Source organism: Nomascus leucogenys, chromosome 9 (assembly GCF_006542625.1).
Source record: "Nomascus leucogenys isolate Asia chromosome 9, Asia_NLE_v1, whole genome shotgun sequence".
In the NCBI taxonomy this organism is placed as follows: Eukaryota; Metazoa; Chordata; class Mammalia; order Primates; family Hylobatidae; genus Nomascus; species Nomascus leucogenys.
The window spans coordinates 54,572,592-54,599,608 of NC_044389.1; the positions used below are offsets into that span (position 1 = coordinate 54,572,592).

At 36.9% G+C, this 27,017-nt stretch overlaps 1 protein-coding gene across 2 annotated transcripts in view; it reads right to left on the reverse strand.

Moving 5' to 3' along the window:
* The window catches only part of GC (GC vitamin D binding protein), a 64,861-nt gene extending 41,759 nt beyond the window's left edge, over positions 1–23,102 (reverse strand). Inside the window, exons 1-2 of one of the 2 annotated variants that reach the window (XM_003265721.2) lie at positions 22,924–23,102; positions 2,095–2,186 (exon numbers count right to left, since the gene is read on the reverse strand). In XM_003265721.2, coding sequence (XP_003265769.2) covers positions 2,095–2,152 — 58 coding nt within the window. In that variant the 5' untranslated portion in view covers positions 2,153–2,186; positions 22,924–23,102. Of the gene's footprint in view, positions 1–2,094; positions 2,187–21,506; positions 21,617–22,923 lie in introns of those variants that run through there. The other variant, XM_003265722.2, reaches the window with a different exon arrangement.
* Between the last annotated feature and the right edge of the window lie 3,915 nt (positions 23,103–27,017).

Consider the following 27,017-nt stretch of genomic DNA (forward strand, 5'->3'; position numbering starts at 1 on the left):
TGGAACCTGTCCAGTAAAGGTTCATCTGTAACAGTATCCATTTTAGACCCAAGGTTTCCAAAGAGTAGTTCCACAAGTATAGACATTGTAGAAAAGAGTCAATATGTTTAGACACTCTGAGTTAGATAAGATTTCTTTCCTGTGGTGTTTCTCAGAACCTTTAGGACAACAAAGACATCGATTGTGAAACCACCAAGAAGGAATAAAGTATGGCTCATTTCTTAAATATGTTTGGCCACAGAAACTTCTTTTCAAGGTAAGTCTTGAGTGTAATATATTTTGAAGCAGGTATTTAAATAAATGCTGCGGGTGGTCAGCTCTCTAGAACTGTAACAGGCAGAGAAAACTGCAATCCAAACCAATCCCCCACAATACAAGGCTACTCAGAACCTAAGAGTCCTCAGAACTCCCTTAATCTCTACACTTTGTAACTTCCTGCCAGGAGAGAACACAGCTAGCTTCTAAGTAAACTGCTGACTTGGTCTTTGGGTCATGCTCAGGTATTAGAGAATAGAGAATTGATAGATCAGGACTACTCTCCCCATATATTGAATGTTAATGCTTACAAGTGTATTATGTGTGTCTCAAGATATCATCTGGCGTATGGCATGTGGGTTATAAGAATGAAGTTTAGATCTTCAAGGGGACTGACTGGAGGTTTTTAGCATCCATTTCATCAGAATCTGAGGACTGCTGAGAATGTTGAAATAGAGATTGCAGAATGCTCTGTTATTCTCCAAAGGACACTATCATTCTCTGAGGTGAAGCCAATGCACACCTATTGAGTCAGCAGTCTAAGATGGTGATTCATGCTCCAGGTTATGGCCTCCACATATAATTCCAATCCCTAGCCATTATTGGACCTTCTGTGTCTGAAGATCCTGATCTGAATCTGCTTCAATAGGATTTTTCAGGATCAGATCTGCCCCAGCAAATCCTTGGCCAAAAGAATAAGACTTAAAGGGATTTCTTGGAACATGGCCTATTCAGAGGTCTTATAAGGGACACAATTTATGTTGCTTTTTTATACCCTCTGCTGTCTGGGAAAGACTTTGTAGTCTTACCTAAGGACACATAGCTTACTTAAGAATTGATGGGTAAGACGAGTTAAATTAATTTGAATGATGAATGTAAGATCAAGAAAAAGTAAATGTAAGAAGAAGAATAAAAAGTCAAGAGTAAGGTTATTCATGTCACAGTTAATAACTGATAATTCTTGGGAACACACATTTTATTCCACTGGTAAAATACATTACTAATATGAATAATAGTGTACAAATTAGGTGAGGCTGTTAACTGACAGCACTAAATGAAAATCTTAATTTTGCAAAGCAGGATAAATGCAGATGTCCCTTGTGAACATTAAAGAATCAGCCAGAAAAGTAAATTGAAGCTAATGATGAAAAGTTTCCCAGCTGTAGAATTCATAAAGTTGTATATTTCACATAATCTCAATTTGCATCATGTAAAAAAGTTTTTAAACATTGCCCAAAGATAAATATACCATCTGAAGAATAATTTCAATGAAAAATATAACTCAATTATCTTATTTGTGGTTGTGTTTCATAGCTACAGAAAAATTTTATGTGAGGGATATTTTAAAAAATACAATGCATTTTCAAATATTGCATGTATAGGATTCCTCCAAGGGGATCAAAGAAATCTCTAAGTTGACATCACTCATCATTGGCATGGTATATTACACTCTCAAAGGTAATAAATATTTGAAGTCTGAATGCTTAATGGTGGATCACAGTCTTTATTTGCATTATCTTGTAACAATTAGCAAATGTCTAATTTTGAATCATTCTCTTTAGATCGTGCTTATCAACAAAGGAGGGAGGGATAATTGACAAATTATATCATTCCATTTACTTTCTTTAACAAGATTCTTGTGTTGATTTTTTTTGTCGATTCCAGTTCAACATTACATGGCACTGTGGAGCTCTGATTAATGCCTCTCTGGTCCTTATTCCTCTCCCCAACATATTCACCAGTTCTCCTGTTTCTTACTTTTTATTTCATTTTTAAGTGATAATATAAAATTAAACTAGTAAGAATTCCTGTAAATGGTCACAACAAAAGAAATCTTACCTCTCTCTAAAGCATGTCCAAATGCCACAGCAAGCAGTAGTACCAGGACCCTCTTCATTTTTCTACCAGAGTCTTGCAGCACCTCCTGTCTCCTGTAGGTGACCATGTAAAAGTGGTAGCCAAAAGTAATTGGTTTCCTTTTTACAAAGATTCCTGACAATGAATTAATCAATTATTAATCTCTACACAGAAGCAAGGGCTGTTATCTTTGGCCCAAAAGAGATAAAATAATATCAATCAAGGTAAATAGACACCCTGGGGATACTGTAGTGGAAAATCTAGGAGATTTTAATCATTAACTTTGTCAAACTGCAAAAGAGCCAAGGAATATAGATTATTTTCCACTGCTGTTCCTCACTGAAGTTTACTTAATATGTTAGTAATGGACACCTTCTTCCCCTGTATAGGGCTATGTGTCTTCTTTGGACACCCCATATTTCTCATATGTAAGTGGAAAATTGGAAATTGTCTCTTTACCTCTCTTCCTCTCTTTGTTTAAATCTACTACAAATAAGCATTACCTTAAAATATTGCAGACCAGATGTTCTAAGTAAAAGGGGAAAAAGAGTGAGAAGCCAATTCAACCTAATATTTTAAATCCATAATTCTGATGCTATGAAGTAATCTGATTTGAGATGATGGCATAGTACTTTGTATTTCTATGCTATATTGCACTTTGTGGAGCACTGACATATATATTAAAAATAACCTTTGAAGTGAGGCAAATAACTGGAGAGATTAAATGGCTCACCACTGCCAATCATAAAAAGTTAGTGGCAAATCTTGGACTCCCTACAGTGATTTTAAAACTCCTTCTACTAATAGTTTACAACTAGTATATTTTATGGGCATGTAATTTGAGAGCTCAGAGAGGCCCTGTAGGACATGAAATCCAACATCTTCATTTTACAGAAGAGTGAACTGAGCACTGGGTAAATTCTGTGACTTGTCTAGAGAGTCACAGGTAGAGAATTAGATGAGTTCCACTCCTGGTTTTTGCAGTAGCCCTCTTTTCAGGAAATGGTCAGGTACGGGTTGTTACACAGGCTCTAAAATCAAATCCCTACTCAGCTTTCATGGCTGTGTAACCTTGGGAAATTTATTTTACCCCTCTAAGTTTCATTTTCCTCATATGCAATGTGGTGATAACTCAGTACATTTGACACAACATTGCTATGAGGTTAATTAAGGTAATCTGAGTGCAGGCTCATGGTAACATCCATCACACAGTAACATGGATTAATGTCACCTATTACTCTTATTCTAGTTATTGCCACTTTCTCCCACTGGCTTTCCAAATTTATAATATCTGAGAAGGTCAATGGAACTAATGAGGCCATTGGAACTCACTGGAAGAGTTTAAAGACAGCTCTGTGTCCAGGGTCTCACAGATAAGTGATTTAAAACTTCATTATCAACTCAGTAACCAAGGATTACCTGCATGGGCAGAGTCCCTCAAAATTTCAGTAAACCAATTTAGGTAGTTACATGTTTAGTCAGATTTTCTATCTATATTGAAAATCATTGAGTGTTAGGTTCAGAAAATAGAGTCCAGCTAGTTGGAAAAAGATACCTATTCCGGATCAAACACAAGTATTTCTATAAGGCCAGTGGAAATCCATATGGTCAAGGAGATAGCTTTCCTGTCCAAGAGCCAACTCTATCCGGTTCAAGGATCAACTTCCTGATTACTATAAATCTAAATTTTCAGTTCCCTTTGGCTGAATTCCTAGTTTACTGTGCAAGTTAATTTAAAAATGTATTTTAGTTCTATGGCAAATTATTTGGAAATGAAACTCCAAATGAGTGTGAAAAAGTTTAAAAAGTACTCAGAACCCCAGAACTCAGAGAGGTAAGTAACACATTAGCATATTGCTACAGTTTTAATTTTTCTTTAAGATAATATACTGTATTTATACTTCTGTATCCCTTTTATTCAACTGTATTTCAGTCATCTTCTGATTAGTTCATTCAAAAAGACACACTCAGATTATTTTCCACGAATTTTGATACAGAGTTTAAGACCAGCTCATTCTTTCATTTTTAAAAAAATTAAACTTTATCTCTGCTTTTGCAATAACATTTACCACGTTTGTTTAATGATAAACTACATGTAGCAAGAATTGCAACATCTCATTTAGATGCCCTCTTGAGAAATCTCTATACAAGCTGCCAAATGCACTCTCTTGGCTGAATTTTTCTAACTGAAATTTGGCAAAACAGGCTAGTAGCTAAATATATGAGCCTTTTTTTCAGGCTTATTTATGTAACTTTCCTTAATCTTTCAAATGTTGATTGCTTACTGTGATTCTAAAACTGGGAAGAAATAATCATAATTGGCCTAAATGGGAGGCCTCATGTGACAATGATTACTCTAGCAAGTCAGATGGGGAAAAAATGGGTGAAAAAGACCAAACCAAACCTTCTGACATTGTCTATGACAGCAGCAGTTATAGCAACTCAGAAACGTATCACTGAAATACATATTTAACAAGAATTATTTATTGAATATATAAGCAGTAGAATTTTGCAGGAGCTGTTTTTCCTGTATAAAACTGATTTGACGTAGCCTCTTCCCTCTTTCCTCTTTTTCCATCTTGCCATTGGCTTCAGAGGAAACGCAGATATCTCCCTAACTAGGGCTAGTTCCAGGCAAAACTGTGAGGCAGATAAAGCCTGTCTTTAGTTCTTTTGTCTAACCCATGTCTCTTCTTTTAGTAAGGCTTAGTTACTAAAAGATAACACTGATAACTGCTCTTTATCAGAACAGGATCTTCCTTTAATGCTGTGACAGGCTTCTAAAAACTCTTAGAGTACTCCTGTAGAAATCACCTTCTTCAGAATGATTTTGTCAGAGTGTCCTCTTCATTCAGATTCTCTTTATACTATTAAAATGCATTATCAGTATCTTTTCCTGATAAATGACCTGATGAAATTGATATTAGTGGATCAAAGTAATATCCTTAAAGTTGATGTACAGAGATGAACAGAATACAATCCAGGTTTCAGAAAATTCTTATAGCGCAGCCATTTAGCTATGATTGACTTCCATGAGAAATTCCAATATCCTTGTAATAAATCTCTTTTTACTTAAGCTTATTCTAGCTGAATTTGCAATTAAAAGCATTCTAATTAAAATACCTTTAAATCATTCTCCCCTCTGTTGCATTTATCAAAAATGCAAATATGACTGTGTTACTGCCTCCATATTTAAAATGATTTAGGCCAATGCCTGTGCTTAAAGTTCATGAATTCATCCTACTTACCTCTAAAAAGGATTATTTGCCGTGCATGTATATTAAAATTAAGTACAGCTGAACTACTTGTGGTTCACTGAACACATTGTGCTATTGAGCTTTCCACAGTCTTTGTTCACATTCTTTTTTTTCCTTACTCTATTTTATGTGTGTGTTGTCCCTTGTCCGTCAACCTTTCGTTTATTCATTGAACATATATTTAATTCATACCACTTTGTACCAAGTAACACGCAAGCTATTGGTACTACCACGTCAAAAGATCTACATGGCTCTTCCCCTCATGGATCTTCTTAGTCTAGCTAGGAAGACAGATGTTGAAGACAAAATGACAAGTGTGCTGAGTTGTGAGGGTGCAGAGAATAGGAGGGGTAAGAGTAGATACAGTGAAAGCAGCTTGAAGACTACTTTAGAAGTCCAAGCAAGGGGTGACAGAAGTGTGACCTGTGGTGCTGGCAGAGATGTGAGATGGTTTAAGATACAGAATCATCAGAGAGTGGTAATTGACTAGACTTTGGCTGAGGGGGGGAAGAATGAGAAGTTATGCCCAAGTTTCTAGCTTGTGCAAGTGGATGGATATTAATGCCAATCTCCAAAATAGAAGACACTGAAGAAGACACACAGTCTGAAGGACGATGTGTTCAGGTAGAATTTTGAGTAGGCAGCTGGGTCCATGACTCTGGAGCTTGGAAGACACCCAAAATTTCCAGGTTGTGCTGAGTCCACCTCCTCTGTGCTTTGCTCTCCCACAGTACTCCTACTATAGCTAAATCACCTTCATTTTGGTATTCCCAACAGCTAGCACAGATAGAAACTGAATGTAGTAAACACTAGTCATAATCAGTTTAATGAAGGAATTTAAATGCCTAGAAAAATTTATCAACCCTGGATTTAAAAATGAAAGACAGGCTAGAATTCCATAATTCGTTTATGCTCACTGAAATCCAGGTATAATTTGAGTAATCATGGTTTTCATGAACAAGTCAATTCATTTTTAATTTTACTTGGATTTTCATGAAAATCTGCAAATGATTTATTCATGTTTTAAAACAATAGGGGCGGTTATAGAAATATATTCCACAGAGTGCAGGAGTTCAGAAAATGCTGACAAATAAAAATGAGTTTATTAACCAAATGGTTTCATTTATTTTAAAATAAAAATTTGAGGTAAAATTAGAGATAAATTGACTTCTGCCATGACGCTCTTTACTAAGCCTGTACTAGTTTATGAGGTCTTGTATAACAAACTGCTAAATAACCATAACTTTCCCAAAAACACTTTCATAAAGAAATATACATCCCTGAAGAGAAACATATATTTAAGAGAAATGATGGTTCAGACTAGATGCAAATGATTTTATCTTCTGCTTGAAAAAAAAACAGAAAGAAAGAGAGAAAGAAGGAAAGAAAGAGAGAAAGAAGGAAAGAAAGAAAGAAAAGAAAGAGAGAAAGAAAGAAATTGAAAACAATTTAAAAAATAGTGCAGGAACAAGGTTTATATGAGACTTAGCTGATAATCACAGAGAGGCAGCTACACCTCTTTCCACCTCTATTGTTCAATGGAATGTGGAATGCCATAATAATCACTGTTAAATATATAGTCATAACTAGTTAAGAGTCAGCTAAATGTTCTTAAGTAAAATATTTAGGTTCTTAGTATTCTTAAGTAAAAATATTTAGGTTCAGTTAATTAAAAATGGTTTTATAATAATTTTTTATTGAACTATTTTCCAACACTGGAGCCAGGTAATTTGTAGAAACAGGTCTGAATATTAAAACTGTGTAATTACTTTTACAAGTATTGACAATTGTAGTATATTTTTGCATTAAGTATAGAGAGAAAGAGAAGCAGAAGGCGATAAAGAGAAAATGAGAGAATGGAGAAAAGAAGAGAATAAAAGATAAAATATAATATGTGAGAGAATGAGAAAATAAGCCAATGTATACTAAAACATCCATATGTGAACCACCCTGATAGATGTCCCCAAATGTACATATATACATTTAGATTTTAAATATATATATTTCCAGGAATAGAATGGAGTCCTCAAAAATAGAACAAATGTTAATTTTCATAGCCTGGCTAATCTTTATTAAGAGCTTCTAATAATGCTGCTTTCTGTACATTCTCTAATGAACAGGACTCTAAAGAGGAAAGACTGGTAATTTGAATAAATAAAGCTGACCATTAACTTGGGTTATATGAGTGAGTTTTAAAAAGTCTTCAGGATCATATTACAAAATAAGTTAAAATATTAGATGATCTAATAGATTCTCTTTACTGAAGGATAAATGAATTTTCTCAGTTTTCAGGAATTTCTTTTTAGAGCCATCTAGAAAGCCAGGAAAAGGCAGAATAATGGCCGACCAAAGGTGCCCACACCCTAATCCCTGCAACCTGTAATTGTGTTATGTTACTTGGCAAGGGGGAATTGAGGTTGCAGATAAAATTAATCAGTTTACTTTAAAAAATAGGGATTTTCTTGGATTATTAGGGCAGGCTCAATGTTACCACAAAGGTCCTTTAAGTGTAGAAGAATGAGGCAGAATATCATAGTGAAAGAGATGTGAGAAGGAAAGCAGAGGTTGGAGGGATGGGATTGCTAACTTTGAAGATGGAAGGGATTTGTGAGCCAAGAAATGCAGGCAGCCCCTAGAAACTGGAAAGGGCAAGAAAATGGAAAGGATTGTTAAAATCTCCAACTCCCATTGAGAATTTTATTATTTCCCCTTATAGTTTTTAGTCTATTGTGTTTTTGCTTCTTGAAATTTGAAGCTCTGTTATTATACACATACAGAACTGTAATGATTATCTTTCTGATAAGTTATTCCTTTGGTCAGTATGTCCTTCTTTATCTATGATAATACTTTGTCTTGAAATCTATTTTGTCTAATACTGTTAGGTGGGTGCAAAAGTAATTGTGGTTTTTGCCATTAAAGGTCATGTTCTCATTTAGTAGTTTTGCCATTACTCTCAATGGTAAAAACCATTTTGCACCAACCAAAAAAACTTTTGCACCAACCTAATAATATAGCCATGACAACTTTCTTATACTTAATGATTAAATGGTATATCTTTTTACATATTTTTACTTTCAATCTAGTTGTGTCTTTGTGTTTAAAGTGAATCTCTTGAAAAGAACCATTCAAACATCTTGCTTGTTTTTTCAAGACATAATCTTGGAGTGTTTAGTTCATTTATGGTTAATGTTCTTATTGTTGTGATTGGTTTTGAATGTACATTCTGATTATTTTTTCATGTTTGCTTTCCACTTTTTTCTGTATTTTGTTCCTTTTTTTGTTCATTTTCTGACTGTTTTGTCTCAGTTGAATATTTTATTGTTTTATTTTAATATTTGTGATTTTCAAGCTATTAATTTTGTTAAATTGTAATGGTTTCTCTAGGGCTAATACGATTTATCTTTAATATGTCAAAGTTTATTGGTTTTTCATCCTACACTTTTCACTTTCTATTTTATACCTGACAGTTTTTTCTTCACATTTTCACACCTCATACGTCATATTTTTATATCACATTTCCTGCATTTAAAAAGTTTACAACAGTATATCATTTACCAATCCCATTGTTAGTACTATTTTTAAAATACCTTTTGCTTATTCAGGCTTCATAAACTTTTCTTTCAAAGCTATTATTTTTGCTTAAAAGTTTTTTTTAGCACTATAAACATAATTTTTCATCATCTTCTGATAAGGAGTTGACAGTCATTCTTTTCATTGCTGTCTTGTGGGTAGTATTTTTTTTTCCTCTGGTTGCTTTTAAGATGATTACTTTACCTTTGTTTTTCAGTGATTATCCTCAGATATGCATTGTATGATTCTCTCTCTTTTCTTTTTAATTGCTGGGATTTTTATTGGGATTGCATTAAATCTATAGATCAACTTGGAAAGAACGCAAACCTTGACAGTACTGAATCTTCCTATCCATGAACTTAAAATATCTCTCCATTCATTTAGTTATTCTTTGATTTGTTTCATCAGAGGTTGTAGTTTTCCTCACATAGATCTTGTATGTATTTCATTGGATTTATACCTAAGTATTTCTTTTTTTTAATACCTTAAGTTCTAGGGTACATGTGCACAACATGCAGGTTTGTTGCATAGGTATATGTGTGCCATGTTGGTTTGCTGCACCCATTAACTTGTCATTTACATTAGGTGTTTCTCCTAATGCTATCCCTTCCCCAACCCCCACTCCCTGACAGGCCCCTGTGTGTGATGTTCCCCAGCCTGTGTCCAAGTGTTCTCATTGTTCAATTCCCACCTATGAGTGAGAACATGCGGTGTTTGGTTTTCTGTCCTTGTGATAGTTTGCTGAGAATGATGGTTTCCAGCTTCATCCATGTCCCTGCAAAGGATATGAACTCATCCTTTTTATGGCTGCATAGTATTCCACTGTGTATGTGTGACACATTTTCTTAAACTGGTCTATCATTGATGGACATTTGGGATGGTTCCAAGTCTTTGCTATTGTGAATAGTGCCGCAATAAACATACATGTGCATGTGTCTTTATAGTAGCATGATTTATAATCCTTTGGGTATATACCCAGTAATGGGATGGCTGAGTCAAATGGTATTTCTAGTTCTAGATCCTTGAGGAATTGTCACACTCTCTTCCACAATGGTTGAACTAATTTACACTCCCACCAACAGTGTAAAAGCATTCCTATTTCTCCACATCCTCTCCAGCTTCTGTTGTTTCCTGACTTTTTAATGATCACCATTCTAACTGGAGTGAGATGGTATCTTATTGTGGTTTTGATTTGCATTTCTCTGATGACCAGTGATGATGAGCATTTTTTCATGTTGACCACATAAATGTCTTCTTTTAAGAAGTGTCTGTTCATATCCTTTGCCCAATTTTTGATGGGGTTGTTTGTTTTTTTTCTTGTAAATTTGTTTAAGTTCTTTGTAGATTCTGGATATTAGCCCTTTGTCAGATGGGTAGATTGCAAAAATTTTCTCCCATTCTTAGGTCATCTGTTCACTCTGATGGTATTTTCTTTTGCTGTGTAGAAGCTCTTTAATTTAATTGGATCCCATTTGTCTATTTTTACTTTTGTTGCCATAGCTTTTGGTGTTTTAGTCATAAAGTCCTTGCCTGTGCCTATGTTCTGGATGATATTGCCTAGGTTTTCTTCAGGAATTTTTATGGTTTTAGGTCTAACATTTAAGCCTTTAATCCATCTTGAATTAATTTTTGTGTAAAGTGTAAGGAAGGGATCCAGTTTCAGCTTTCTACATATGACTAGCCAGTTTTTCCAGCACCATTTATTAACTAGGGAATCCTTTCCCCATTGCTTGTTTTTGTCAGGTTTGTCAAAGATCAGATTGTTGTAGATGTGTGGTATTATTTTTGAGGGCTCTGTTCTGTTCCATGGGTCTATATCTCTGTTTTGGTACCAGTACCATGCTGTTTTGGTTACTGTAGCCTTTTAGTATAGTTTGAGGTCAGGTAGCATGTTGCCTCCAGCTTTGTTCTTTTGGCTTAGGATTGTCTTGGCAATGCAGGCTCTTTTTGGGTTCCGTATGAACTTCGAAGTGTTTTTTTCCAATTCTGTGAAGAAAGTCATTGGTAGCTTGATGTGGTTGGCGTTGAATCTATAAATTACCTTGGGCAGTGTGGCCATTTTCACAATATTGATTCTTCCTGTGCATGAGCATAGAATATTCTTCCATTTGTTTGTGTCCTCTTATTTTGTTGAGCAATGGTTTGTATTTCTCCTTGAAGAGGTCCTTCACATCCCTTGTAAGTTGGATTCCTAGGTATTTTATTCTCTTTGTAGCAATTGTGAATGGGAGTTCACTCATGATTTGGCTCTCTGTTTATTACTGGTGTATAAGAATGCTTGTGATTTTTGCACATTGATTTTGTATCCTGAGACTTTGCTGAAATTGCTTATCAGCTTCAGGAGGTTTTGGGCTGAGACGATAGGGTTTTCTAAATATACAATCATGTCATCTGCAAACAGGGACAATTTGACTTCCTCTTTTCCTAATTGAATACCCTTTATGTCTTTCTCTTGCCTGATTGCCCCAACCAGAACTTCCAACACTATGTTGAATAGGAGTGGTGAGAGAGGGCATCCTTTTCTTGTGCTGGTTTTCACAGGGAATGCTTCTGGTTTTTGCCCATTCAGTATGATATCGGCTGTGGGTTTGTCATAAATAGCTCTTATTATTGTGAGATATGTTCTATCAATACCTAGCTTATTGAGCGTTTTCAGCATGAAGGGCTGTTGAATTTTGTCAAATGCCTTTTCCGCATCTATTGAGATAATCATGTAGTCTTTATTGTTGGATCTATTTATGCGATGGATTACGTTTATTGATTTACATATGTTGAACCAGCCTTGCATCACAGGGATGCAGCTGGCTTGATCATGGTGGATAAGCTTTTTGATGTGCTGCTGGATTTGGTTTGCCAGTATTTTATTGAAGATTTTTACATCATTGTTCATCAGGGATTTTGGTCTAAAATTCTCTTTTTCTGTTGTGTCTTTGCCAGGCTTTGGTATCAGGATGATGCTGGGCTCATAAAATGAGTTAGAGAGGATTCCCTCTTTTTCTATTGATTGGAATAGTTTCAGAAGGAATGGTACCAGCTCCTCCTTGTACCTCTGGTAGAATTCAACTGTGAATTCATCTGGTCCTGGACTTTTTTTGGTTGGTAAGCTATTAATTATTGCCTCATTTTCAGAGCCTGTTATTGGTCTATTCAGAGATTCAACTTCTTCCTAATTTAGTCTTGGGAGGGTGCATGTGTCCAGAAATTTATCCATTTCTTCTATATTTTCTAGTTTATTTGCATAGAGGTGTTTATAGTATTCTCTGATGGTAGTTTGTATTTCTGTGGGATTAGTGCTGATATCCACTTTATCATATTGTATTGCATCTATTTGATTCTTCTCTCTTTTCTTCTTTATTAGTCTTGCTAGTGGTCCATCAATTTTGTTGATTGTTTTAAAAAAACAGCTCCTGGATCCATTGATTTTTTGAAGAGTTTTTTGTGTCTCTATCTCCTTCAGTTCTGCTCTGATCTTAGTTATTTCTTGCCTTCTGCTAGCTTTTAAATTTGTTTGCTCTTGCTTCTCTAGTTCTTTCAATTGTGATGTTAGGGTGTTGATTTTTTATCTTTCCTGCTTTCTCTTGTGGGCATTTAGTGCTATAAATTTCCCTCTACACACTGCTTTAAATGTGTCTCAGAGATTCTGGTACATTGTGACTTTTTTCTCATTGGCTTCAAAGAACATCTTTATTTCTGCCTTCATTTCATTGTTTACCCAGTAGACATTCAGGAGCAGGTTGTTCAGTTTCCATGTAGTTGTGCAGTGTTGAGTGAGTTTATTCATCCTGAGTTCTAATTTGATTGCACTGTGGTCTGAGAGACAGTTTGTTGTGATTTCTGTTCTTTTACTTTTGCTGAGAAGTGCTTTACTTCCAATTATGTGGTCAATTTTGGAATCAGTGTGATGTGGTGCTGAGAAGAATGTATATTCTGTTGATTTGGGGTGGAGAGTTCTGTAGATGTCTATTAGGTCTGCTTGGTGCAGAGCTGAGCTCAAGTCCTGAATATCTTTGTTAATCTTCTGTCTCATTAATCTATCTAATATTGACAGTGGCATGTTAAAGTCTCCCATTTATTATTGTGTGGGAGTCTAAGTCTCTTTGTAGGTCTCTAAGGATTTGCTTGATGAATTTCAGTGCTCCTGTAGTGGGTGCATACATATTTAGCATAGTTAGCTCTTCTCGTTGAGTTAATCCCTTTACCATTATGTAATGGCCTTGTTTGTCTCTTTGATCTTTCCTCCATCCCTTTATTTTGAGCCAACGTGTGTCTCTGCATGTGAGATGGGTCTCCTGAATACAGCACACCGATGGGTCTTGACTCTTTATCCAATTTGCCAGTCTATATCTTTTAATTGGGGCATTTAGCCCATTTACATTTAAGGTTAATATTGTTATGTGTGAATTTGCTCCTGTCATTATGATGTTAGCTTGTTATTGTGCCCATTAATTGTTACAGTTTCTTCCTAGTATCTATGGTCTTTACAATTTGCCATGTTTTTGCAGTGGCTGGTACCAGTCGTTCCTTTCCATGTTTAGTGCTTCCTTCAAGAGCTCTTGTAAGGCAGGCCTGGTGATGACAAAATCTCTCAGCATTTGCTTGTCTGTAAAGGATTTTATTTCTCCTTCACTTATGAAGCTTAGTTTGGCTGGATATGAAATTCTGGGTTGACAATTCTTTTCTTTAAGAATGTTGAATATTGGCCCCCACTCTCTTCTGGCTTGTAGGGTTTCTGCTGAGAGATCCGCTGTTAGTGTGATGGTTTTCCATTTGTGGGTAACCCGACCTTTCTCTCTGGCTGCCTTTAACACTTTTTCCTTTATTTCAGCCTTGGTGGATCTGATCTGACAATTGTGTTTCTTGGAGTTGCTCTTCTCGAGGAGTATCTTTGTGGTGTTTTCTGTATTTCCCAAGTTTGAATGTTGGCCTGCCTTGCTGGTTTGGGGAAGGTCTCCTGGATAATATCCTTAAGAGTGTTTTCCAGCTTGGTTCCATTCTCCCTGTCACTTTCAGGTACAGCAATCAAATGTAGATTTGGTCTTTTCACATAGCCCCATATTTCTTGGAGGCTTTGTTAGTTTCTTTTTACTCTTTTTTCTCTTGACTTGTCTTTTCACTTTATTTCATTAATTTCATCTTCAATCACTGACATCCTTTCTTCCCTTTGATTGAATCAGCCATTGAAGCTTGTATATGCATCACGAAGTTCTCTTGCCATGGTTTTCAGCTCCATCAGGTCATTTATGGTCTTCTTTACACTGTTTATTCTAGTTAGCCATTTGTCTAACCTTTTTTCATGGTTTTTAGCTTCCTTGTGATGGGTTAGAACAGCTCCTTTGGTTTGGAGAAGTTTGTTATTACTGACCTTCTGAAGCCTACTTCTGTCAGTTTGTCAAAGTCATTCTCCATCCAACTTTTTTCCATTGCTGACGAGGAGCTGGAATCCTTTGGAGGAGAAGAGGCACTCTGGTTTTTAGAATTTTCAGCTTTTCTGCTCTGGTTTCTCCCCATCTTTGTGGTTTTGTCTACCTTCGATCTTTGATGTTGGTGACCTACATATGGTGTTTGGTGTGGATGTCCTTTTTGTTGATGTTGATGCTATTCCTTTCTTTTTTGTTAGTTTTCCTTCTAACAGTCAGGTCCCTCAGCTGCAGGTCTGTTGGAATTTGCTGGAGGTCCACTCCAGATGCTGTTTGCCTGGGTGTCACCAGTGGAGGCTGCAGAATAGCAAATATTGCAGAACAGCAAATATTGCTGCCTGATCCTTCCTCTGGAAGCTTTGTCCCAGAGGGGCACCTGCCTGTGTGAGGTGTCTGTCAGCCCCTACTGTGAGATGTCTCCCAGTTAGGCTACACAGGGTCAGGGACCCATTTGAGGAGGCAGTCTGTCCATTCTCAGAGCTCAAATGCCATGCTGTTAGAACCACTACTGTCTTCAGGGCTGTCAGACAGGGACATTTAAGTCTGCAGAAGTTTCTGCTGCCTTTTGTTCAGCTATGCTCTGCCCACTGAGGTGGCATTTGTAGAGGCAGTAGGCCTTGCTGAGCTGTGGTGGGCTCCGCCGAGTTTAGTGGCTTCCCAGCCACTTTGTTTACCTACTCAAGCCTCAGCAATGGAGAACACCCCTCCTCCCGCTTGGCTGCAGCCTCAAAGTTCAATCTCAGACTGCTGCGCTAGCAGTGAGCAAGGCTCTGTGGGCATGGGACCCGCCGAGCCAGGCAGGGGAGAGAATCTCCTGGTCTGCCGGTTGCTAAGACTGAGGGAAACGTGCCTTTTTTTCCAGGTACATTCTGTCACAGCTTTCTTTGGCTAGGAAAGGGAAATCCCCCGACACCTTGCACTTCCCAGCTGAGGTGATGCCCCACCCTGCTTCGGCTCGCCCTCCATGGGGTGCACCCACTGTCCAACCAGTCCCAATGAGATGAACCAGGTGCCTCAGTTGGAAATGCAGAAATAACCTGTCTTCTGCATCAATCACACTGGGAGCTGCAGACCAGAGCTCTTCCCATTCAGCCATCTTGAATGAAGATCATATGATTCTCTTTATATCTGTCTTGATAAGGGTTCATTGAGCTTCTCCCAAGTCAATGGTTTTTTAAAAATCAAATTTATGTAATGTCCAGCCATTATTTCTAGATGACTTTCCTGCCCTGTTCTCACTTTCTTCTCTTTAAGACTTTAGTTACACATATTCCCAATGTTTTGTTAGACCACTTGATATTATCCCATGTGTGCCTGCTCAGTTTCTTCAACCTTTGTTGTCTCTGTTCTTCAGTTGTGATAGTTCTTATTCATTAGTCTCAAGTTCATTGCTCTCCTGATATATCCAATTTCATTAGATTATTTTAGCATTTTTCATTTCAGAATTTCCATTTGATTTTAATTTATAGTTCCTGTTTTGCTGCTGATATTCCCTATCTATTCACTTGGCTATATTTGCTTTTAATCCTTCCAACATATTATCTTTCAAAGTTTTCATTTTATTGATAAAAGCTGCTTTAAATCTTTGTCTACTACATGCTGTGTTTGCAGCATCTCAGAGTTGGTTTCTGTTGACTGATTTTTATCTGAACTATGAGTGACTTTTTTTGTTTGTTTCTTTACAAGTGCAGTAATTTTGTTTACTATACAATAGACATTGTTAAAGAGATATTACAAAGATTCTGTGTTCTGTTATTTTACTGTAAAACTTTGACTTTTGTTTCTATTGGCATTTCAGTTACTGGTTAATCATCTTGAATCTGTGTGAGCTAGATTTGTCTTTTCTTAGGGTGGATATGTGGAGGGGACAAAATGGTTCCCAAGCACCTCTAACTGGGGGGACTCATCCTCCAAACCCAGTCTCCTATAGCTTTTTTAATGACTTGGATTTTAGACTTTATAAGAGTGAGTCTACAAAAAGCCTTTCTTTATTAGTGTATTAAGGTATAGCCTTCCAAGGTCTAGTCTTTCTGGAGTCGTAGCTGGATACTTGGGTGTAAAAAGGCTCATAATAAGGTCTTTCCATTATAGATGGATGGGAGTGTCTGTATCTTTTAGCACCACTTAGCTTCTAGTCTCTCTTTTTTTTATTCTCAACACCTTAGTAGCCACTTTTAGGCAAGTCTCATATGTCCTTTTATTTTTAAGTAGAAGAATTACTGAGATATAATTTAAATACAAAACATTCACTCTTTTAAAGTATGAAATTCAATGGGTTTTGGTGTATTTGCAGATTCGGGAATCATTACTATGTCTAATTTTAGAATATTTTCATTATCCCCAAAAAGAAACCCCATAGTTCCCCCTTTTGGCATGACAGTGTGAGGAGCTTCATGGACTTATTCTATAGTGAAATGGGTGAAAATTTATCTTAAAAAGAATCATTTCAAGTCTCTGGAAATGGTTCTAGGGGCATATAGCAAGTGAAGAAGCATTTACTCAAGAAAATCTACCACACTTGGTAAGAAAAGTAAGACAGATATAACTGAGAGAACAGGACTCTGTTTACCTCCATCTCTCAATGGAGGGCTATCTTCCCAAGATGGGCAGGATGACAGCCTTTCTTCTTCTGCCCTCACCTACTTTTGGTGAGGCTAAGTTCCTGGTGAGTGTGGCTCACCAGTGCTCTTTTTTGTCCAGCCCTAGCTCGTAAGATGTAGGTTCAACCTTGGGCATGACACTGCTGAGAATATTTAAATCCTGATTGCTCTTGCTTTGGCTTGTGGGCAGGAGTCGTAGGTCAGGAGAGGTAAGCCAAGGGGACCTGGGGTTGACACCTTCCCCCTCCACTGAGTACTCAGCTCTAAAGTGTGGGGGTCTATTAGAGAGAAACATGACATTGTGCCCCCCAGCAGACAACACCAGACCAAAGTCTCGAAGATTTTACCTGGGAGGAGAAGCATACTCTAGCATAGAGAGCTCTGAATCTCTCCCCAAAGAAACTGATTTCATTTACAACAAAAAAGTAGTGAAGGTTGTGGTGAAAGGCAATTGGGGAGGGGGGTCGATAGACTCATTGGAGATGTAGTCTAAGCAGTAGTGTGGCTAGATTGCTGGAAAGGAATAGGGATATATACAGCTGTGAGGAGCCCTCCTGGGGTCAGAACAAATCTCAAACACTGGCCTCAGGAGCTATCACTACCAAGGAGGCCAAATTTGATGACATCAGTGTTTGAAGCAATTTATGTCACAGGACATTCATGTAAACAATAGAACAATCAACACACAATTCATGGAGATTTATAGCTGACACTTCACTTTTTTTTTTTTAATTTTACTTTAATGTCTGAGATACATGTGCAGAACATGCAGGTTTGTTATATAGGTAAATGTGTGCCATGGTGGTTTGCTGCACTTATCAACTCGCCATCTAGGTATTAAGCCCTGCATGCTTTAGCCATTTGTCCTGATGCTCTCCCTCCCTGGCAGGCCTCAGTGTGTGTTGTTCCCCTCCCTGTGTCCATGTATCCTCATTGTTCAGCTCCCACTTATGAGTGAGAATATGCAGTGTTTGGTTTTCTGTTCCTATGTTAGTTAGCTGAGGATGATTGCTTCCAGCATCATACATGTCCCTGCAAAGGATATGATCTCATTCCTTTTTATGGCTGCACAGTATCCCATGGTGTAAATGTACCACCTTTTCTTTATGCAGTCTATCACCGATGGGTATTTGGGTTGGTTCCATGTCTTTGCTATTGTGAATAGTGCTGCAGTAAATATATGTGTGCATATATCTTTGTAATAGAATGATTTATATTCCTTTGGGTATATACCCAGCAATCCCAGTATTGGGATTTATTTCTGGTTCTAGATCCTTGAGGAATCGTCACACTGTCTTAAATAGTGGTTGAACTAATTTACATTTCCACCAATGGTATAAAAGTGTTCTTATTTCTCCACAGCCTTGCCAGTATCTGTTGTTTCTTGAATTTTTAATGATTGCCATCTGACTGGCATGAGATGGTATCTCATTGTGATTTTGATTTGCATTTCTCTAATGATCAGATACTTTACACTATTTCACTATTACATTTTTAGAACAAATTAAGAAAACTAAATTCTAGAAGATTAGGGGTACTCCTCATGACCTCAAATTTGGCAATGGATTTTTAGATATGATACCAAAAGAATGAATATCAAATAGAATAGAAAAATGACCTTTATCAAAATTAAAACTTTGTGCTTCATAGGATACTATCAAGAAAATGAAATGACAACCCACGGATTGAGATAAAATATTTGCAAGTCATATATATGATAAGGACCTCATATCCAGAAGAGAGAACTTTTATAACCCAACAATAAAAAAGACAAATAATCCAAATTTTTAGATGGGCAAAGGATCTGAATAGATATTTCTCTAGGGAAGATACACAAATCCAATAGGCACATGGAAGAGTCTGACCTCATTAGAGGTAAAGAAATGCAAAGCAAAACCAAAATGAAATATTCCTTTACACCTACTAGAATGACTACAATCTCAAAGTCATAAATTAAGTCCTCCATAGTCTTCTAAGCACATTTGCTGCTCCCATGCAGACTTCTCCTCTAGTACTCTGCCCTGCAAATTCCACTGGTTTTGCTGCCGTAAACTCCTCTGCCTCTTCAGCTCAGTGCGACCATTGTGCTATGCTTGGATTCCAGCTTGGTACACTGAGGTCAGGACATTTTTGACACATAGAGAGCCAGGGCAACTTCAGGGCTCACTTTATGAGGTTCCTTACTCACAGAAATCTCAAACTTACATCACCTGCTGTCCAAGACATGAAAACAGGTACCTCCTTAATGGTTTCTTATGGAAGAAACTCTAGTATGGCACATACCTAAAAGAGGAAATACTCTACATGCACACAATTTTAAAATACCTAAAATATATCTAAACTTTGCCTATAAAAATGAATAATAATAATGAGGCAATTATCTAAGAGTAAATTTAACTAGCATATTTTATTCTAAAATTTAAAATAACTGGATGTCACTTTTTAAATATTTCTACTTCTCTAAACTTCGTGGTAATTTTTTCTTTCTTTCCTTCCTTCCTATTTTTCCCATTTCTTTCTTCTTTTTTTTTTATTGCCTACCCTGGAAGTCAATTACAATGCTTAGATTAAAAATTAGTATTAGTACTGGAAAGACTAAGTGTTTGAAAATGCCAGGTTAATTGTTCTCTAATTTTGTGGAAGTGAACAAAATATTGAATTGTTTGAAGTAATTGACTTTACTGTAGCCTTTAAAACTTCATTATTTCTTGCTTTGTTAGGACAGTAGATTTTATTCATCTTGCCTCTGAACATCAGATATAAACCATTATGTGAATAGCATCATTAATTTATCATTTAAATTATTTTGTTTTTATCTATTCCAGTTAACATTTCACAATTTTAATAGTCTTAGGTTATCTAGTGCTTTTAATCAATGTAATTAGTGCTTATTTGGGGTTTAAGCTTCATATTATTTTTGTGTATCCTTTTCTTTTTCTGGATTGACATTTACCTTCTAGGATTATGCACATGCAAAATGAGATTTGGTAGTCTGCACAGAGATATGTCTGAACTGATTAGGTTAGGCCAATGCAGTCTTTTAGAGAAAAACAAGATCTTTAGGATGGCCTAATTAGCACTTGTAATATTAATAGGGAATTTTTAAAAGTTAACGCATACAATACAGATGCTGCTAGACTTACAATGGGGCTGCATGCCCATAACCCATTATAAGTTGAAAATGTCATAAGTTGAAAATACATTTAATACTGTGATAAGCCCATCCTAAAGTTGAAAAGTCATTAAGTTGAACCATTGCAGTTAGGAACCGCTTGTACTATCAAGTTCTTTGCTCATTCTTGATATCCGAGAGTTTAATTTGTGCCATTAAGGCATTCCTTTTATTGAATTGATTGGATAGCTGTCAAATTGCTACCCCATTCAGTGAAACAATCATCTGAAATACAGATGCTTTTCAACTTACAATGGGGCTACACCCCAATAACCCGTTTAAAAATTGAAAACATTGTAAGTCAAAAGTGTTCTTTTGACTTAATGATATAATCAATTTATGATGAGTTTAATCCAGCCACAACCCTGTCTTACACTGAAGAGCATGCTGAGTATGTGTAGCTTTCACACCATCACAGTCAAAAAATTGTAAGCCAAACCATTATATAATTAGTCAGGGACCATCTGTATTCAAATGTGTGAATGAGATAGAAAGAAAGGGATCTGGTGAACTTACAGTCTGATAATAAAGAATATGTTATGAATAATGTGTTGCTATGCTTATACCACATGATAGGATTAGGGAGTGTTATGTTTAAAAAGAGTGAGGCTTGTTATTTTACTTCTTCCTCTGACTTATATCAGTCAACATTTGTAGAATCCAAAGATTTAACAAACTCTTCGTGTGATGCCATACATGTACTCTGATTTGGCTGAACATAAAAAGAGCTAGTAAAGGAAAGTTGTTTTCCAGTAACAGAAAAGTTGTTTTTATTCTCATTCTATGTCTAATCCAGTTACTTCCTTTAAAAAGTGGAACCTCTGTTGATTCCCTGGTAGTAAGTACACACAAGTTTCACTTCAAATGTGAAGATTTTAAACAGGAAGTTAATGCATAATCAATGATGATAAATAACTTTACAAACTCTTTTTTATTCAAGGTATTTTCATGTAAGTTCTATATGATGATGCACTCAGAGAAATGAATCCAATTAAATATAAAAGGCAATAGTGCAGTAAAAATACCAGCTATTTCTGGTATTCTATGTATTATTTACTTTTGGTGATATTACTTCAGAGATTTGGGATTCTATTTAATTTCCTCTGAAAATTTGGCATAAACTCATTGCTCTCAACATACTCTGTCTTTTGACAATATGAATGGATATAGATTAGAGCTAACACCACTAACAGTTCTCATACACATCAATATTCCTTGACAATCAACAAATCACTTTCTTATACTTTTAATTTTATTTGCTTTGCACAGCAATCCTCTGTGTTGGTAGTCAGAACATTGTGAATTCATTTTATAAGGAAACTGAAGCTCAGAGAGTACCAATGGTAACTTGAAATTATTTGGAATTAGAATGTAGTACCTCACTCCAAGACCACAGCATTTCCTACCAGCTGGACTAGTCCAGATCATCACCAGTGGTAGAATAGGTAGATATCTTTCTCCTGGTGGAGTAAGCAATCTCTTTGAAAAAACAGTGAAAAGAGCATCAACTTTGGTCTTAGACAAATATTTGTATGCAATCTCCAACAATAAGCTTAATTATATGCCGGGTCTGTCCCACAGACCCTAGCTGAGCAATGGATGAAAGGAGTAGTCAGACACAGGTATGCAGTGTAAAAGCAGCTAGGAGATTGGCTGGCATTAGTGGCTGAAGAATGAGCAGTCTCGAACAGTTGGACCAGCTGTATTCAAATGTGTGAACAGCTGGAGCTGCTTGATTTTATTCAATACAGACATAAGGCCGAAAACCTGGAGCAAACACAATCTGTGGGTAATTAGCATTATTGTTCCCCCTTTCAGGAAGCAGTCACGCAGTGTGGGCTAATAGGCCCTGTTCCCAAGGATTAACAGGGATGGGCATGATTAGTGGTTGTATATTAACAGAGGGACTCCTCCCCTGGAGCATTGCAGCCTTTATGTTTTGCCAGCCAATTTATTCTGGTTGGCTTGTTGTTTGCACAACTTATCATATTCTGCCCTCCAGATGAGGTATTGACTGGCCTCTAAAGTTGTTTTAGCTAGCACTGACCAGTCCCATGGGGTCATATGGAATTTATCTGCTATGGCCTCAATTAATCCTTTCATAAATGGGTTAGCAGCTCCATTTTCTCTAATGATTTTCCTTTTCTCTTTAAAAGTGTCAAAAGTATTGGGTTCATATACCTGATTGCCTTGTTGATCTTGCATCACTGGGCAGGCCAAGAGCTACCCTTCTAATGCTGCTTGCCTAAGACAGGGTCCCATACCTGTAGTGTATCCCTTGTCTTTTTCCAATTTATTGGGGGAGGGGGCTCAGGAAAAACCTCTGTTTCCTCCTTTGTATCTTTACCTAGTAACAGCGAGGCTGAGGGAGGAGGAGGAGGAGGCAGAAAGGTAGGTGATGGTTCCTCCTCCCTTCCCTGTTTAGACTCTTCTGTGTAGAGCGGGGCCAAAGCAGCCCTGACTAAAGCCCATAACGTTAAAGATGTTACTGGGACCCGTTGCCATTGTGCATGATATTGTTTAAGATTTCTCCCCACTTGTTCCCAGAGCTCTAGGTCTAGGCGTGCCTTCTTCCAGGAATCATGGGTTATGGGAAACAACAGTTTGCATTAGGTCCCTTAATTGAGCCTGGGAAACCCAGGCTTTGCTAGCTTTAAGCAGTTGTTTCAATACTTTTATATTTGCTGTTGAGCTGATAACTGTTGTCCCATGATGAAACCCTAGCTTGAAAATTCCCTCAAACTTGGAAATCCCAAGCAGGCACCCATTGCTTATTGACTGCACAGTCGCTTTACCTTTGTTCTCAAGGGTTCTGTCGCAATCTGTTGCTGAGTTCCTCACACGGGGCACCAGCTGCTGGGTTCGTGCTGCAGACCCTGGCTGACTGACGGATGAAAGGAGTACTCAGACACAGGTATGCAGTGTAAGAGAAGCTAGGGGACTGCCCAGCACTAGTGGCCGAAGAATGAGCAGTCCCAAACAGCTGGAGCTGCTTGCTTTTATTCAATACAGATAGTGCTGAAAGCCTGGAGTAAACACAATCTGCGGGTAATTAGCACTATTCCCCCTTTCAGGGAGCAGTCACACAGCACGGATGATCAAAGGTCAGCTCCTGGTCAACATAAGTAAACAAACCTGTTTAAGATAAATTCCCCTACCCTTCCTTAAACCTACTCCTTGCCCTCTGCCTCAGGGTTGGAGAAGAGCTGCCTTCAGCTTATTCTCCCCCAAAGCTATGCAGAGCCTTCTAACCTTTCAGAAGGCCTCCTCCTTTCTCTATAGTTTCTTCCACAACTCTGACCCGTCTGCTACAATTATATATAAAATAGGTTTAATGATAACAGGTTAATGGAATAATTCATTCAAAGCACCTAGCTAAGCACAAAAAAATCAATTCAAGACACTTACATGTAATATTACTTATGGATTTTTTTTAATACATCATTTTTCTCAATCATGACTCATTTGTGAAGAGTTAAATCTTTGGATTCTATAAATGTTGACTGATGTCATAAATCAAAGGAAGAAGTAAAATAACAAGCTTCACCATTTCTCAAATGTAACTCTTCCTAGTCTGCAGTCATGTGGTGTAAGCATAGTAATATTATTTGTATCATACTCTTTATTATTTGGTTAATTACAGTAATTTGACTAACATTAATAATAAATTCACTCATTTATTCATTCAAGCAAATTTTTATTGATCCAGGCACTGTTCTAAGTGTTTAGGTTAAGGTAACAAAAACATAGACAAAAATATTTGCCCTCATGGAGCACAATGTTAGTGGGATAGAATGGGTAATAATTGTATTTTAATAAATAATTATTAGGTAATTGATTATTGCTTTCTGATACAAAAGTTTCAGTGGAACCTCTTAATTACACTGGAGGCACCCATTTCCTTCTCAATTGTGTGTACCACAACTTTTCTGGTATTCACAGTCATCTAGTAGATACAATCACATAAATTTTTTAAAAATAAATTTTATTGTATATGTTTGAGGGATATAACATAATGTTATAAGATAAATATACACTTTTTTAATTATAAGGATAAAAAAGTCACTGTTGCCCTAGGAAATTGTTTTATAGTGAGCAGCCCATACCAAAATAATTTGTTTTTTAAAGTTTTATGCCATTCTTACTACAGATAATTAGATCTGTGATTATACTGTATTCATTTTTACCCTTCTAGTCAATAAACAATGTTTCTAACTTAATCACAAAAACAAAGAATGGGACAGCTATGGGAAAAAAAGCCAAACAACAACAGTAACAACAGAAAACAAACCAATCCTATATTTAACAGCATAAAGAAAAATGGAATAACTATGAAAAGTATATAAATATTTGATGAAGCAACTTTTTGAGGGGCGTGGTGTGCTAAAAGAGAAAACATAACAATGACCATTTTTCTTTATTACTTTTCTTCTCTTCTTCATCTCTTATGTTGCCTTCATGATGTTTTACCTAAGATGTGTACAATGCTTAAGATTTAATTTTTTCCAAGGAATAATATTTATCTAAAGAAGAAGTGTTATTATCATATATACATGTAATTCTTACTAAGAGGATTAATTATTTATAATCTAGTGTGAGAAACGGTGAGGATTATTTTTCAGACTTTTTTTTTTTTTTTTTTTTGGAGACAGAGTCTTGCTCTGCTACCCAGGCTGGAGGGCAATGGTGCCATCTCGGCTCACTGCAACCTCTGCCTCCCAGGTTCAAGCCATTCTCCTGCTTCAGGCTTTCAAATAGCTGGGATTACAGGCATCCGCCACCATACCCAGCCAATTTTTGTATTTTTTTTAGTACAGACAGGATTTCACCATGTTGGCCAATCTGATCTCGAACTCATGACATCAGGTGATCCATCCATCTAGGCCTCCCAAAGTGCGGGGATTACAGGCGTAAGCTACCTTGCCTGGCCCAGACTTTTAATTGTCAACTCATCTTTTGGGTTATTCTTAAATTTACTATAAGGTTGTCAATTTTAATTAAGTTGACTGGCATTTGAATAAAATTCTCAATGGACTAGCCAAATAACTTCCAAGACTGTATAGAAATTTAATAGTAATATCTCTATTTCGATGCTATAGCTATTGTGGTCTAAATATTCTTTGCTCAGTAACCTGGACTGGCTAGATTCATTAGTTAAAGAGGTTTTTTCCCAAACTTTTTTTGGAGAAAGGGATCAATGTCATTGAAAATAGTCAGTAGATCCATATGCATACTAATAAAAAACATTAATTAACATGTAGTGAGAGCTCAACATGTACTATATACATTATGCTAAAAACTTTACATGAATTTTTCATGTAATCTTTACAACAAACAATAAAATATATCATCTTTTTTTTACAGATAAGAAAACTGAGTTTTAGAAAGTTTTCTAGTAAGTAGAGTCTGAATTTAATAAATTGAGCATTTTGATCCAGAGCCCATTCCTAATAGGATAGATAGTACTCTACTATCCACAAGTCTACTATCAACAGGTAAATAATGACTGTAAATGGAATATGTTTTCCAAGCCACTGTTTGAAAATTATATTTAGGTGTCTTCTGATTAATAAAATGAAAATTCTTTTAAAAGACTTTCATTAAAAGTAGTTATGGAGGAAAAGAATAAATTTTTTGATAGCAAAAAAAGGATATGAATACTTAAAAAAGTTGGAAGTCACGAAAGTAGAAGTTGGCAAGATTGACTTCTGGGGCCACTAGCTCAGAACTTAAACCTGTTAGCACTATTCTCATAAGAATGCTCTTACGGACTATAGTTCCCCCACAACTGGTCACCTTAGATATGCAACCCGTTTGTCTTAAAAGTAACAGAGAAATTAAAGCACTATAACAGAAGTAGCAATTCAAATCATTTGTAAAATAAAAATGACTAAATTCTGAAGTATTTCCATGTGGCAGAGGCAACTCTTTACAATCCATTCAGATTAAGCCGAAACCTTATTTTCTTATTTTATTGTCTCCCTCTTTGTGTCATTCATTCTCTCTCTTGAATAAATCCACAAAATACATAAAAATATACATATTAGGTACAGGTCTGGAGGTTTCTGCAGAGACTATATAGCTTTGTGATTATGCTAGACTTGCATATCTTCTCTTTCCTTTTCAATTGGGTAGAGCAGGATATAATATTTCTCAAAACCCAAATTAAAAAATAAAAACTGACTACATATGCATAAGTTTCTGAGCTTTCTTACACTCTGCTTTATTTCAAATGTATATTTTATGTTAGCTTTGGCTGAAGAACAATTGTTAATTCTTTATTCAAGTCTCTCATGTATGTCCTCTCAATGTAGGTTGATTAAACCTACAGAGGTTATGGGATCTTTGGGGTGTTGCTTTTCTGGCCAGAAACTTCTGTGGCCAGTGCCACCTTTGACCAAGTTTTGCTCAGCCTCACTGGGCTAATTCCACCCACTCGACATGGCAGGCTGTGCTTGGCTCACCCTACCAGCCTAGATCCCATGCCTCCAAGGGAGACTGCAAGCCAGGCATGGAGTGATGAGGGATGTGTGAGCAAGTGTGGGGTCCAGCCAGTGCACAGTCAGATGTGCCAGCTGCTGCCATGAGGCGGGCAGCTCTAGGTGCCAGCACAGGGCTCTTTCTCTGCGAGGCTGCAACCAGACCAGGTGCACCACAAGCAGCTTCCATGGCTAGCACTGGGGAACACAGTGTCACTTAGAAGCTTGGAGATGCCAGGAACCGCAGGGTCCCAAAGAGGAAGGGGAGTTCTCAGGTCTGGGCTCCGTGAAGGGCTGCAGCTCTTCTCTCCTTCTCTTTGCCTGCAACGTGGTGAGCAAGGGGCATGTTTCAGCCCTGCTTGTGTTACAGCTCTTTTATCCTCACCATTCCGTGGGTCCCAAGTTCTTGT